General features: G+C 45.7%; 1 protein-coding gene across 13 annotated transcripts in view; it reads right to left on the bottom strand.

Annotated features, from left to right (window-relative positions):
* Positions 1 to 721: 721 nt before the first annotated feature.
* DLG3 (discs large MAGUK scaffold protein 3) overlaps positions 722 to 15924 on the bottom strand; it is a 124058-nt gene continuing 108855 nt past the window's right edge. For 8 of the 13 annotated variants that reach the window (XM_081180412.1, XM_081180420.1, XM_081180421.1 and 5 more), the window contains 10 exons: positions 11051 to 11227; positions 10578 to 10653; positions 9778 to 9877; positions 6638 to 6679; positions 5856 to 5906; positions 5608 to 5709; positions 5085 to 5257; positions 4556 to 4665; positions 3918 to 4009; positions 722 to 3197 (listed from right to left, as the gene is read on the bottom strand). In XM_081180412.1, the coding sequence (XP_081036538.1) occupies positions 3091 to 3197; positions 3918 to 4009; positions 4556 to 4665; positions 5085 to 5257; positions 5608 to 5709; positions 5856 to 5906; positions 6638 to 6679; positions 9778 to 9877; positions 10578 to 10653; positions 11051 to 11227 (1030 nt within the window). In that variant the 3' untranslated portion in view covers positions 722 to 3090. The other 5 variants (XM_081180419.1, XM_081180416.1, XM_081180422.1 and 2 more) reach the window with 4 other exon arrangements.

Below are 15924 nucleotides of genomic sequence, written 5' to 3'. Positions count from 1 at the left end.
TCCATCCACCTGGTAGAAGCATGAAGTTTCTACACCAGGGTACTTAGCAATTTCCTTCAGCCCCCACCACCCCGGAGCACTGCCATGCTAGCTGGGGTTGAGGGTAGTGAGAGGTATGTCATGTTGGCCATCCCATTCCTACACTCAAAAGGCACAAACTAGAAAGCAGTAGCAGCTGTGCAAAACGTAGGGGAAAGTAACAATTGTGTTTTTGCCTCATCCCTTCAGTAAGCTGGCAACTATTCATTTTGTCACTGGCCTGTGCTAGCCAGGACAAGAACCATGCAGGATCTGTATAGGGCATAGTAGGAACTACTGTTGTCATTGCTTGAGGTGTGTCCCTCTGCTACCAGCCTACAGAGATTTATACAAGTATTGAACAACCCTTTTCCTATGAGTGGGTGGGTGGTTCCATTCACACCACTAGGCAGGACTGCAAATCAAGCCACCCTTGGAAGGGGGTCTCCTCCAGTTCCTCTAGCTGCCAGTGTAGGCCATCTGCTAGACTGCCTTCTTGTGGGTCAACATGCAGACTAACACACAGCAACTTTTATTTACCATTGAACCTGCAACACAACGGGAGCAGTGCATGAGAAAGAAAAGTATGTGTTCCTGGATTTGAGGTGAGAAGTATACTACCCTAGACTAGGCCCCCAGAGCCAGTGGCAGCCAATACATTGATGACAAGCCATAGCCCCAGAATAAATCCTCAGCAGACAAGTTCATTGCAACGTTCTGTTTATTAAAAATATATGTCTCCTTGGAAGAAACACTGGTAAACCAACTAGTGTCATGATTGATACTTTCAGCTATGCCATGGGTACATAGGCCTTTTCTCCATGGGCCTAGAAGACAAGGCGACAGGCTATTAGAAAAGAAAAGGAGTTAGAACCTAGAGACTGGCCACCTCAGAAGCTGCTGCTTTTGTGTACAGGCCAGTTCTCAAGAATGTGCCTTGCAGTGCCGGCTGAGTAGAAGTCGCATGTGGCAGCCCCTTGTCCAAACTCCCTCCACCAGGAACTTGTAAATGACAGTTCCCTCATCTTTATTCTTCATAGTCCTGCCAGCAAACAGCAGCTCCAGTGCTACCAAAGTTCCACTTGGTTTCTTGCAACACAGCCGGTGGAAACAGCTTCTTGCTTACCAGAATGAATCTCCACAGGATGAGTTTTCACCCATATTTAACAATGAGGCCCGTGCACAAATATCACAATGAATGACAGAGCTACCTACCAGCTATGGAGTGGGCAGCATCGCCCTGCTGCAATCTGAGGCCGAGTCCTACTCACTCCCTTAGGACCAGTAACACTGGGGTCTCCTCCCATAACATCCATTGCTGTCATTCCATGGAAAACGGATGCCTATGAGTGCCTGATTCGAGAGCTGGATGGGGCAAGACTGGGAAAACGAGCAAATCTCCTTTTGAATAACAGGCATGGGCTTGTACCAAACTAGGGAGTGCTTGAAAACTTCTCTCAATAATGATCCAGCTTATTTTCTTGCTCAGCGGGCAAACAAGAAACTTTTTTACCCACACAGCTTACACATTGACGGACATGATTAGGATGAGCATATATTCAAGGCTTCCTGGAAGCAACTGCCTCAGTACATGTAAAACTAACAGTCTGTGCCTCACAACAGCGTGCATTCTGAATTCCACCTACCCTTTCCTGTCTTGAAGAACTGCAAGCTGAGGTTGGCCATGTGGGGTAATGGGGGCTCATCTCGGAACAGAAATTATACAGAAATGCAAAATAAGAGGGATGGTGTTCTTCACTGAGCCCCTGGTGATGCACTTGTCAGGAAGGGCTTCCAAGTGTTATAACCAGAATTTGACAAAATTCTGCTAGAATAAGGATTTCCAGAGAAGTCTGTTCTGAATGCAGTTGGGATATTGTATCCATCTAGGATGCAGATTCTCTTCCCATTTTCATCTGCTGCTTTCAGCTTCGCTGTATGGATCTCAAAATGTTATTCCACCAGAAAAAAAGTCAGTGGGATGGAGTTCAGTCTCCCTACAGGGAAGTGACCCATCACAACAAAGAACAGCTGGTGTGCTCATTCCACATGGTCTGTAGGTTGGGTCTGAGTCTGGAATCTATTTACAACGGAACAATCTTAAAAAATAACTTAAAAAAACTGGATTGTATACCCGTTAAGTTCATTATTAAAATCAAAAGCTGGGAATAATGAAAAGCCAACACACCAACACAAACATGATTTTGGTTTAACGCCAGCTTTAAAAAAAACCAAAAAACCCAGAAGAAACCTCTCATGCAAACACATCAGGTGACATAAAACAATGTGCAATAGGTAGCATTTTCAATTTGCTTTATGGTGCTCAAATCAACTGCTGAAGCTTCACATGTGGTCCTGGGCTCTCTGCACACATCACAACCACAGCGCCAGTTGCAGTTCTTTCCAAACACAGCCTTCCCTACAAAATTGGATTTCCAAAAAAAACACTCAGCAGCACCCAAAGAAACCAAACACTTGGTACCTTTAAATCCACCCTCAGCCACAAAAGGGTTTCTAGGCCACATGGCTGAGATATGACAGTAATATAATTCTTGCACTAACAAAGTACCACTTAAGCAGCCCCCCTCATGTTTTTAATTTTATATGCATTCTGTTGCCTTCCCTTCCATCACAGTGCTGGGTGAACACTGCACTCTTGGAAAAGCTGCCCCAGGTTGCCAGTCCTCAGCATGTTTACAGGGGCAGACGGTGTCCTTATCTGTTGCCTTGGTGGCTCTTTTAAGCTAGTCCTCATCTGCTACCTCCCATCTTGCTTCTTTATTTTAACTCTTGATAGTAATTTTTTAATTAAAAAAACACACAAAACTCTCAAATGGGGTTTGCCTCCATTTCTAAAGGAGCAACAGGAAGGTCCATGCAGGAACGGGTGGGGACAGTCACTTGATGAAGGAGATTGGTCCATCCCAAGAAAAAGAAAACAGGACTAGAAAACTCAATTGTCAACCATCTAAAAAAGGGACAGGGATGGTCTTCATGCTCCCCGCCCCCAAGGGCAGGGGGCTGGGGGAGGGGTCTCTGATCTTCTCACAAGTTGATTGGAAAGTGGAGACTTCACAGTTTCTCAGGGGATGGGACCCAAATATAATGCCCAGATTGGTCTTCTATTATCTGTTTGATTTTACTGTAAATCTCTTCCAGAGAGTCTCCTTGTACAATGGCTGGAAAACACAAACCAAAAACAGTTATTTACTAGTGTAGAAGAGACATCAAACTTGGCAAGCTCCTTTCTATCTACCTGAGGAGGGAATTGTACTGCCTCCTCAAGTTCAAATTCTAACATCCAACTTAAGTTGTGGCATCAAGCAAAAGATTGCTGGAAGCCAATAATATCTCTATCCCTGTGCTTCTGAATTGTGCCTGAGAACAGGTTTCAGGAGCAACTAACTGCAGCAGAACCAACTTGCACTACTTGTTCAGCACTGGAAACAGCTTTCTGAGCCAGCCTACTTTAAAAGACACCAACACATGTGAATTTCATCTTGCATTACCTTTTCTAAATCACACCATGTAACATCTGCTGTAACCTCCTAGAGACACCCTGTACCCTGCTAGAAACCTGATGGAGATGGCAGGAGATTGCTGCAACCTTTTCAAAGGATTGCCAGCCCTGACACTTTTCCAGCCTAGCCTAGCCTGTGCCTTAAAGTCTCCTCCTTTTAAAATCCTTGGTGAGCACAGGTACAGGTGTTGACCATTTCACATGGGGGTTCTGCTCCCAGGCCTCACATGCCCTGCCTTGCCCCCATTCTGCCCTCTTCCAGGTCCAGAAGGACCTGCACACCAATTGGACAAACCTAAAATGGTTGCTGCCTGTACACTTTTCTTCACAAAAAATGTGAGTGTGAATGTCATCATTCAGGAACAGTCTAGATTCTCACCTGTAAAATACTCTCCAAATTCCTGCTCCAGTTTCATGGCTTTGTCAAATACCTTGTTGGCTTGTTCGTATGTCTGCCTCCGGTTCATCTCCCTGCCAGCCCAAATGGAAGAGACTCAGTACAAATACATGAGACCTGGCACAAGCCCAGGCACATTTCTGGCCACTGTGTAAGAGTGCAAAATCCAAAAATAGGCTTGTGTACAGCTCCACTGGCAATGCTGCAATTGAAACGGTCGCTTGAAGCTGTAAGTCTTCAGTTCAGGGATAGGTAGCCTGAACAGAAGGTGATGTTGGTCTACAATTCCCATTAGCCCTTGCAGGAAACACCCAGTGATCAGGAATTATAGTTGTCTGTGGAAAGCTTTCCTTTCTAAGGTGGGCCGATCGGTGGCTGGTACAGGAGATTCTGGAATCCCAACAGGCAAGCACTGTGTTGATAGAGCATGCAGTGCCCCCTAAGCTGACCCAAGTGCAGAAGAGGCAGCCACTTTCTCTTCATGGCATCCCCGCATCCCCAAGGCCTTTTCCCCACTGCGTGTACACACACACACACACACACACACACACACACACACACACACACACCTTCCAACAGCAGGCAGGATAACAAATATTCACAGCTGCCATACTACTCACATGAGTGCTTCGATGGATTTTGGCTTGATGAAAATGGCGATTGGATACAGTTGTGCTTGCTGCAACCTCTTGATGGCATTGCCAGACACATCAAGGATACAGTGCTTCCCCTGCAGTACCGAGGGTGCCAGTTATTACCAAGCCTTTGCTAAGCAGTTTCAACAAGCCCCCACAAACAAAAATCCCACTCTAAGATCACAACACACGCCCTGGTCAGTAGGTGAGTATAGTTACATCAAAAATCAGATCATGTCTGGGTCACTCTAGGGCTGGCACTCTCTTGCATGCAATAACCTCCTGAACCTGCAACATCAGTCCCAAAAGGGCCTCAGTGTTTTATTCCCAATTAAAAGTGATGCTTTCAAGTGTCCCAAGCCCACAATAATTTAACTTGAATGTATTGCACTTTGTGCTAGCGGCTCAGTCACAGGGCAGAGAGAACTCATGAATAGTACCTGGGAAGCTATGACAGAAATCCGAAGCAGGTTGCAACCACAGCTATCGCGTTGTCCTGGACACAGTTACTTACCCGTTCTGCTACAGCCCGCACAGACTGAATACTGGTCCCATAGAGATTGTCATTGAACTGCCCAGCCTCAATAAACTTGCTGTCTTGAATGTCCTTCTCCATCTGCTCCCGGGATGCCACAAAGTGGTAATCCTGCCCATCTACCTCATTCTCACGCCTAGGCCTGGTAGTGTCTGGAATAGAACATAGCAAATCTGGAATGCATCAGCCCTTTCTGTTGCTCAGAGAGCAATGTCCACAACTATGGGCTCAGAGTCCCCATCTTCTCAGGCAAATTAACAGGTATGGCTAACTTCCGCTGTACAACCCAGCATCTGCAGTATGTTGAAAAAAAGAAGGACCAACTAACAGCAGAATCCTGGCTGCCATGTTGAGCCCTCTCTATCCCTTCTCATTCAAGTATTCAAACAGGGTGCAGGGCTTACAGCCATTGCTCAGGTGCAAGTTTCTCCATTTCACTTTGAATTAACCCATGCTAGGCTATCCCAGAACACTCTTCTCCCTGCAGGGGACCAGCACTTACGTGGCACACAGGAGCCAAATTTGTGTGGGAACTCTGAGATGAGATCATCATTGACTCGGTCTTTCGTGGGTCCCAGAACGATCACTGGTCTCGCATAGTGAACTGTAAACATAGCAACAAAGATATGAGGGAGCCTTAAAGTGTAGCCTCGAGTCAATTCTGAAAAAACTACCCAGGAAAAGCAGAGCAGTGGAACATGAGAGCTTCCACTCATTGTAGTGCAGCAAGCTCTTCTTTTGCCAACTTACTTTCTTGCCGGGTCACAGGTTCATATGACAGAATTGTGTCTTCTTGCCCTTCTGAAAGAAATGGAGAGGAAACAGTCAGCCTGTGCTGCAGATGTCTTTGCAGCAACAACCTCCCTCCCACCCACCCACCCAAAAGTGGCAGGAGCAGAGTGGCAAAACACACACAATTCTCAGGTACAAAGCTGCATTTCTCTACAACGATTAGTGAGAAGAACTGCCTTCCCTACAGTATGTGCTTCTCACCCTGCTCCAACTTCAGAGGGAAGAACCTCTGAGAGAAGCCATCTTCCAAAGGATGCTATCCCCAGCACTGAAGGGCAAGTGCCCTAGAGGCACACATTCCAAAGCCTGCAAAATAAATGCAGGCAGCAGCTTCTGTACCAAGGGAAATGGGCATAATCTTTGCATCCAGTTCAGGATTACCCAGTTATCAGACTGAACTTTTAGCAACATTAGATTCCACCAATATTTGCAAGATGGTATCATAACTCCATAGGGACAGTATCTGAATGGGAACTACTTAGCATTCAGGCCCTAGAACTAAAATGAAAATGCAGAGTTTGTGGCTTTGTGGAACCTATCCATCTTACATCCACACACACAAACACATGGTTGAAGATTTATTCTAAGTTCTGCCCCAACACATGTTTTGAGACCTAGCTCTAAAACAGCCCTGAAAGGGGTGGGAAAACAAGTCTTGTCCTCCAACACAGAGTGAAGCAAGCAGAGGATCTTGAGGGTTTGCATGCAGAAAGTATGGGACAAAGGGGAGGGACACTTACTGGAACTACTCTCGCTGTCACTGGTGTTTGATGTCACGCTCTCTGCAACCAAGAAAGAGACCCTGATTCAGTACAAACAGATGCAACAAGAGAAGACAAACACCAACTGATGATGACAAGAACAGGGGTGGGGTGGGGTGGGAGAGAGAAGAACAGTGCAAGGGCAAGCTGAACAGATAGTTAGTACATGCTCTAAGTCCCCAGCTTATGGTAACTTGGTGCATTCTTTGAAGAAATGTTGTCTCCCCTCCCCTACTCTCTAGAAGCAAAGAGATTCATGGATCTCTTGCCAAGACAAAAGTGCAACACCACATATATCCTGCCACCCCCAGCAGGTGTACACAGGGGACCCCAAGCTCAGGCAGGAGAAGCTCAGACATACAATCCTGTTTCTAGTCTGCTTCCTTTTCCTAGTCATTAAGGCACAATCTTATCACTGAGAGTTACAAGAGGGGGTTGGGAAAAGGAACGGTAGGTGCTGGCAGAGCAGGCAGGTGAAGACAAGACAAAAAACTACAGGGCTGCCCTAATATACTGCTGGCTGAGGGATTCCCATTTCTATGGCATGGGTGAAAAGGGGCTCTCAGACAATGCCAACAGGGCAGAAAGCAAGGCTTCATCCACTTCTTTCCTAACACCAGGACCTCCTTTCTGCCTTGCCAACATCCTTCCCTAGAACTTGCTTGCAAGTAATCAGGAAGTCCTGGCCCGTTTACTGTACTCCTCACTGCACTCTGGTGGTGAGCTGTATTTTAGGGACAGGTTCACAAAGCCTATTCACTGGCCACAGGCTAGAAGTGGGCTCAGTTCTCTTGCTCCATAGCAGGCTACAGCCCACATGATGTTCAGAAGTGGCCATGGTCTGACTGGGCTCAGGGATGGTGTGACTGCTCCAAGCGCAGAAGCTTGTTTCCAGTCACACACATGCTAGCAATGAAAAGTGATCATGTGCAGTGAAATTTCACTTACTCAGGTTCTTTGCGCCATAATAATCGTCACTTAACCCAGGGAAGTCCTGATTCACAGCCAGCCAGAAGTGGGAGAGGGGAGAGAAGAGAAGAGAAGAGAAGAGAAGAGAAGAGAAGAGAAGAGAAGAGAAGAGAAGAGAAGAGAAGAGAAGAGAAGAGAGGAGGAGAGGAGAAAAGAAAAGAAAAGAGGAGAGGAGAGACAGAGCCAGGACAGCATTAGTGACAGGAGTGCAGAATGGCAGAGAGCTGCAATAGCAAGTGAAGTTAAAGCTCCTGACCAACACTTTCAAAGATCCTCTCTGCCCCAAACCCTCTGGGCATTCAGAATTTCCTGCCCAAAGCTCTAGCTCAGCCACCTCCCGAAGGCCAAGAGTATTCAGTTTCCCAACACATTTTAGCACCAATGTCTCTGGGTATTTCTGAGCCCTACTTAATACTGCTTAATACTAGATGATCTAGTCCAGAGATGGGCAACTTGTGACTTTTCAGGCGCTGCTGAACTCCCAACTGTCATCATCTCTGACCACTAGCTATGCCAGTTACAGTTGACGGGAGTTCAGAGTTCAACAACACCTGGAGAGCCACAGGTTTCCTACCCTTGATTTAGTGAATGACCCAGACAAAGGAGTGCTTCAGGAGAATCACTGACAGAGAACTGCAAAGAGCAGCCACCTCTCTGTGGAAGAAGCAGAGTATAAGACCCTGTGTTTTTGAGCCACCAGACTAACCAGGTCAGTGTCACCAAATTGAGTCCCTTGTTCTTCCAAAATTCTCCTGGGCAACTGGTACCAAGAGGCATGGACTCCAGCAACAAGCCCAAGAAAAACACTGACAAACAGATGGCTTTGTCCATTTCATTCATTTCCCCCATCAATCCACACTTGCCACTCTTAATTCTACAGCTGACTGCAGGTATCAGCATGAAACTGTTTGTAGATGAACAATACAAGAGGAAGGGAGCTAGCCCCAGATATCAGCCCTCTTCCACAAAGCACAGACTGTGAAGACCTCTTGCAGAACTGGAAGCTTTTCCAGGCATTTCAATACACTCTCTGGCTCCCACAAGCCCAGCATTTGCAACCAAGCTTTTTGATTGTTGCTTTTCTTGCAGTGTCAATGACAAGAGAAGGCCCGCTGGCCCGTGCCAGTATGTATGTTTTACATGCAGAAGGTCCCAGTTCAAGTCCTCATTTAAAGAAAAAGGATGCAGGTGAAAGGAAAGTCACTGGAAAAGCACTGCCAGTCAGAGTAGACAATACTGGGCTAGATGACAAATCATCTGTCCTGATATAATTCTGCCTCGTATGAAGGCATTAAGGTAGATTAATATTAGAGCCCATGACACAGGGGCAGCCAAGCCATACTGTGCCACACATGAGCCTGTCAGCAAACACAGGGCAGTTCTTTCATCAGTGACCTGTTCCCATATATATGGCATTAAGAGAGTGTTCTCCATTAAGTCACATGTACTTTACAAGGCTATTGCTGTTTTAGAGAGTGCCTCAGTAGCCCGAATTATGCAACCTTTATGTATTACACTGGTGCACATCTTTTTGCCTGTTGGCTCAATCTATTTTGCATCACAGGGCGGAGAAGGGAGGTATGCTGGCAACCAAAGCCCTGCATTTTCACCAGCAACTTCTGTGATACCCACAGGACCGGTTGGGGCAAGCTGCATTACTGTATCCCTATACAGGCTTTTTGGCCTATGACAGTAGAGAAGGGAGAATGTTGGTCAGTCACCAGAAAGTTAGGAAAAGGTGGCATACTCAAGAGGCTGGCAGATCCCCTATCAAAGGACACAAGTTTCAAGGGTGGTCTGGAAGCATAACTAGTGCAGATAAGGTAAGGGAGAGCAAGCAACAGTGACTGGGGATACCAGGAGCAACTGGCAACCTCTCCTACACCAGTGCTTGTTTCAACTTGACGACCTCTTGGACTTGCATCATCTCTCAACACAGGCAGGTGAACAGCAATGCTCACTCCAAGGGGCTGTTCATGGCCTTGGGGAAGCTGAGGCCTTTCTGGATAGTGCAGCCCCCATTGCAGTGCCGAATCCAGCAAGGCCTCACTGCCACAGGTGCTGGAACAGTATTTCTTGTGAGCAGCATGCTGCTCCTTGGCCACAGGAACCTCCCAAGCCAGAATTTGAGCAGGGCAGCTGCTACTTACGGTCCTGTACGCTGCTCTCCTGAGCCATGTTCTCTTTGCTCTTGTAAAATGGGAACTTTCGAGAGAGGCGGAAACTCTTTTTACGTTTCGTTTTGATCGACTGTGAAGAAGATGGAGATGGAAGGAGGGGGAAGAAAGAAAAAAACAACAAAAAGAACAAAAAGAACAAACAATGGAGTTTAAAGCATGCAAGAAAAAATAAAATGAAAAGGCAATGATGATCAGTGTCAGGGAAGCTACCCCCTCAAATGAAATAATGGAAATTACATGTAAACGGGAATAAGAGAAAAATTACGTGCAGAGAAAAATGGGGTTTAGGGATGGTGGAAGATGACTAACCATTCAGCATTTCCACAGCAACAAAGATGTGTCCCTTATGGCCCAACCCTTTCATCACCAGAAGGGTCACTAACACTTCCCTGTCTGTGGCTTCCCCACCACTCAATATATTCATAGTTCCTGTATTCCGTCAACAACATTAAGCCAGTTCTAGTGCATCTGCCGTTGGCATTCAGTAATGTAACCTGTGCCATGGGGAACAAAAGCAGGATGCTGCAAGACTAATGGGGCAGGGCTTTAGGCTTTATCTTCATGTCCGAGGACAAATCAAGTCTGAGGAGTTCCAGTCCACAAGTTTTTCTTAAGGATGCTCCAGCTACCAAATTTAGGCTCAAATAATTCCACCAACCCCTGATCTAGATTAACTGTTGTACCACCTTGGACAGTGCATGATTACATTTATTAAGTTACCTCGTCAACCATTCCTGCGTGCCAACCCTCCCCCCTTGAACAGCACTTACCCGATTGGACTCTATCATTCCAGTTCGGGCATGGAACTTCACAGTTTTCAACCGTGCTCTTTCCTTCTTTTCCACTCTGATTACATCAAGAGAAAAAGATATTATTACATTCAAGTGTGGCTCCCCGCACACCACTGATCCGTGTTCCCTCCCCAGGACCCATTTCTTTCTCAGACATACCACAATAAGTGGTTAGCCATTCTTCCTACCAGGTCTGCGGTTCTACATTATATGGGGCAAAGTTTACAGCCGCAGCCATTCTCTGTGATGGGTAGCACCTTCCCTGCCCAGCGGGACATGAAGAAATGTTCACTTTGCTTGCCATAAATCAGTGAAGAGCCCCCAAAAAGGCCACCCCTCCCTGACTAGCTACCTTTAGCAGGCTATTTCAGGCACACCTGAAAGATAGCAGGCTGGCCACGGGTGGGCAATATCAGCTGGAAACTAGCTCTTATTACAGAATGAACACTCACCTTTTCTTGCTGGGAATGACGCCAATTTGCTCGCTCTCTCCATGAGGGGTCACGAGCCTCGCCTGCCACCACTCATCATCTGAAGCATTGATCACATGCAAGATGTCCCCGTAAGAAAAACTCAGTCCTTGACTGGGCAAGCAGCTGTCCCGAGTTCGGTCATAGTCAAAAAGGGCTCTGTACAGGAATGAAGAACATTAGGAGTATAGGATGACGCCTTTGGCAAGTCAGATCACTGATTCACCTAGTTCAGTACTGTCTACACAAGGAACCTGAGAACTGGGGGCCAAATGTAGCCCCTCTCCATATTGTTCTCAGGATTCTTTCTTGGTCATGCTTCATGTCCTGCTTGAGTGCCGTTGCCTGGCTGGAATGCATCTTGTGTGGCTGAAATGTAGCCTACTGTATTAGACTAGGAGACACTGAGCTACTTTTCTCTCTTTTTTTATAAAATATTTATTAAAGTTTCACAAATTATACAGACAAACACAACAATACAAACAAATACAAACAAAAAAAAGAACAAGTATAATTTCAAACCCTTATTTTCTTATAACTTACTTCTCCGACCTCCTCATACCTCCCCTTTCTGCATTCCAATTTCAAATTTTAATCCAGCAAATCCTCACCCTTAAATTTATCTAATTTTTAACCTTTCTTTTCTTTTAACTTAATCCTTACAACTGTAATCCACTTAATTTCTAAACCAGCATCATTCTAACATTCATTAATTTTACAATGTTTCTTAAGATAGTTCTTAAATTTCTTCCAATCTTCTTCCGCCGTCTCTTTCCCCTGGTCTCGGATTCTGCCGGTCATTTCTGCCAGTCCCAAATAGTCTATCACCTTCATCTGCCATTCTTCCAAGGTGGGTAGATCTTGTGTCTTCCATTACTTTGTGATGAGTATTCTTGCTGCTGTTGTAGCATACATAAAAAATGTTCTGTCCTTCTTTGACACCAATTGGCCGGCCATGCCCAGGAGAAAGGCCTCTGGTTTCTTAAGAAAGGTATATTTAAATACCTTTTTCATTTCATTATAGATCATCTCCCAGAAAGCCTTAATCTTTGGGCACGTCCACCAAAGGTGAAAGAATGTACCTTCCGTTTCTTTACATTTCCAACATTTGTTATCGGGCCAATGATAGATTTTTGCAAGCTTGACTGGGGTCATGTACCACCTATAAATCATTTTCATAATATTTTCTTTTAAGGCATTACATGCTGTAAATTTCATACCGGTGGTCCACAACTGTTCCCAGTCAGCAAACATAATGTTATGACCAATATCTTGTGCCCACTTAATCATAGCTGATTTGACTGTTTCATCCTGCGTATTCCATTTCAACAGCAAGTTATACATCTTTGACAAATTCTTAGTTTTGGATTCCAACAACTCTGTTTCTAATTTTGACTTTTCCACCTGGAAGCCAATTGTCCTGTCCAATTTATAAACCTCCATTATCTGATAATAATGAAGCCAATCTCTCACTTTGTCTTTCAATTTTTCAAAACTCTGCAATTTCAATTTGTCTCCTTCTTGTTCCAGAATTTCCCAATATTTCGGCCATTTGGCCTCCATATTAAGCTTTTTCAAAGCTTTCGCTTCCATCGGTGATAACCACCTTGGGTTTTTGTTTTTCAATAAATCCTTATATCTTATCCAAACATTAAACAATGCTTTCCTTACAATGTGATTTTTAAATGATTTATGTGCTTTGACCTTATCATACCATAAATATGTTAAAACCTTCTAAATCCAAAATGTCTGCATTTTCAAGAAGTAGCCACTCTTTCAACCAGCAGAAAGCTGCTGATTCATAGTAAAGTTTTAAGTCTGGCAGGGCAAATCCACCTCTTTCCTTTGCATCAGTTAATATCTTAAATTTTATTCTGGGTTTCTTGCCCTGCCAGACAAATCTGGAAATGTCTCTCTGCCACTTCTTGAAACAATCCATCTTGTCCACAATTTGCAATGTTTGAAATAGAAACAACATTCTAGGCAATACATTCATTTTAATCACAGCAATACGGCCCAACAATGAAAGTTTCAAGTTTGACCATATTTCTAAGTCTTTTTTTACTTCTGCCCAGCATTTCTCATAATTATCTTTAAATAGATTCACATTTTTAGCTGTCATGTTAATCCCCAAGTATTTCACTTTCTTGACCACAGTTAAGCCTGTTTCATTCTGGAACCTCTCCCTTTCAATAGCTGTTAAATTTTTCTCTAATACCTTAGTTTTTAGTTTATTCAATTTAAATCCTGCGACTTGACCAAACTCTTGACTGAGCTACTTTTCTCTGGCCCTGCCCACTACTGGCATGTGGCTCCCATCCTTATGAGGGAACATGGCTCTGGGGCTTTAAAAGGTTCCCAAGCCCTGGGAACCAAGCTGCAGCACTACAGGGTTTCAGGCAGGAGTCTTTCTGAATCCAACCTGGAGATGCTGGGAAGAAAACTTGGGGCCATCTCCATACAAAATGTGGGCTCTGCCACTGAGCTAAGGCCTTCCCTTCAGTAAGATCTCCATTGCGCTCAGGTCTTTGTTTCTGATAAGCTCTCATTCACACAAGATTCTTGTAACTGGACACCTTATCCATATACCAAGTAAAACTATTTATGCCCCAGAATTATTCAGGTTTTCTTGTGCAGCAGCTGAGTAGCTGGCTGGAGAAAACAAGTAGGCAGCAGTGGGTTAACTCCTCCAATTCAGAAGGGCAGTATAGCTGAATGGGCCAACTTTCTGGAATGGAATTGTGGCCCAATGTCTGTTCCTAGAACAGTACTTCATGCCTGCTCTCAGTGTTAAAATTAAGTTTTTACTTTAATTATCTTGAAAAACCATAATATTCAGCAGTCAGAGTGTTAGCTAGTCCACTTGGAAGAAGGAAGTGCCATAGCCAAGCAACAATTTGCAAAGTGCCTCCATTGAGCACTACACATAGCATTCAAGCAAAGCGCTGTCAGAGGGCTTTCCACAGAAGCACATGGCTGAAACTGTTTAGCAAGTCCATCAAATAGGCTCCAGCTATTGACACTGAATTATGTATATATTTAATTATTCTGTATCTTAAGAATGTTGTATAATTGCTTTTTATGTTTTGTAAACTGCTGAGAAACAATCTGTGCATTAACAGTTTGTTGACTCTGCCATGGGCAATACAGCTCCAATTCAAAGAAGCTGCTCTGAAACACTGGATTTCAAGTACAGTGGTACCTTGGGCTACATATGCTTCAGGTTACATACGCTTCAGGTTACAGACTCCGCTAACCCAGAAATATTACCTCGGGTTAAGAACTTTGCTTCAGGATGAGAACAGAAATCGTGCAGCAGCGGTGAAGTGGCAGCAAGACGCCCCATTAGCTAAAGTGGTGCTTCAGGTTAAGAACAGTTTCAGGTTAAGTACGGACCTCCGGAACAAATTAAGTACCGTATTTTTCGCCCTATAAGACGCACTTTTTCCCCTCCAAAAATGAAGGGGAAATCTGGGTGCGTCCTATGGGGCGAATGCAGGCTTTCGCTGAAGCCTGGAGAGAGGGGTCCGTGCGCACCGACCCCTCTCGCTCTCCAGGCTTCAGGAAGCTATCCCAAGTCTTGCAAGCCCGGCGGGATGTCCCGCGGGCTCGCAAGGCTTGCGGGCAGCAGCCTGCACCCAAAAGCTGGGGACAGCGGGGAGGCGCAGAACCGCCACCCCGCTATTCCCCGACCTGATCTGGAGGCTGGCGGGGGGAGAAGCAAGCCTGCTTCTCCCCCCCCCGCCAGCCCCACAACCTCCAGGATCAGGTCGGGGAATAGCGGGATGGCGGCGCTCCGCCATCCCGCTATTCCCCGACCTGATCTGGAGGCTGGGGGTGGGAGAAGCAAGCCTGCTTCTCCCCCCCGCCAGCCCCACAAGCTCGGGGGATAGCGGGCCAAGCTGTCCCTGAAGGCAGAAGAGGGAGACGGAGCACTCCATCTCCCTCTTCTAGCTTGGGATGGTTGCGCAAAGCCTCTGCTGGGCAGCGCAGTGCGCTGCCCCACAGAGGCTTGGGAGGCTGTCCCTGAAGGCAGAAGAGGACTTCCGGTCGGCGCCAGCGTTAATGGCGGTCCTCTTTCCGAAGCTCCGGAGGAGGACTGCCCTGCGAGTTCGGGTCTGACCCGCTACGGCAAGCGGGGGACCCCTAAAATCACAGGCGCTGAAGCCTGTGAACACGGAGACTCGGTGGGCACCAGAAGCGCCCCCCCTTTACCGCAGAAAGAGCCTTTTTAAAGGCTACGGAACGGCATCGGGAGAGCGCGGTGCTGAGAGTCGCTACCCAGCCCGCAGGGTGAAGCCGCGTCGCCATTGACGGAGAGCGCCGATTACTTCCTGTAAATTTGGACTGGAAAAAACCTGTAAGATTGAACGCTATTTGGAACCCTTTAAAAGAAAATTTGGCTGAAAACGGGGAAGGTAAAAAATTAAGGAAGTCTGCCTTCCCCTGACTGCATGACAGCTAAAGCAACGGAACTTTAAAGCTGCATCCGCAAGAGACCTTTCTTTTTTCTTTGACTATTTAAACCTGACATTGAACCTAGACCTCCCCTCTAGCAAGCAGGGCAGGGGGGGGGAAGGATATTAAGAACTGCATGATCTATTTAATAAAGAAAAAACCCTTCTGCTGCCTCACTGCCCTGAAGCAGACTGCCAAACAAGATAGTGAAGCACTGAACTGTCTTTAACTCCGGGGAAAGTTACATAGTTGAAGTTTCTGCTGACACAAAGTTTTTGGACTCTGTTGTTACAGTTTACTGGAGTATGTTGGAACTGTATCTACTGGAAAAAGTGTTCTAAAAGACTTTTACAAGCCTCCTGATATACTTGTTTATACTTGTTTTTAAACTTCTTCGT

The sequence above is a fragment of the Podarcis bocagei genome (assembly GCF_964188305.1).
Source record: "Podarcis bocagei genome assembly, chromosome: Z".
Classification (NCBI taxonomy): domain Eukaryota; kingdom Metazoa; phylum Chordata; class Lepidosauria; order Squamata; family Lacertidae; genus Podarcis; species Podarcis bocagei.
The sequence above is the reverse complement of the archived record's forward strand: the minus strand, read 5'-3'. Positions and strand labels throughout refer to the sequence as shown.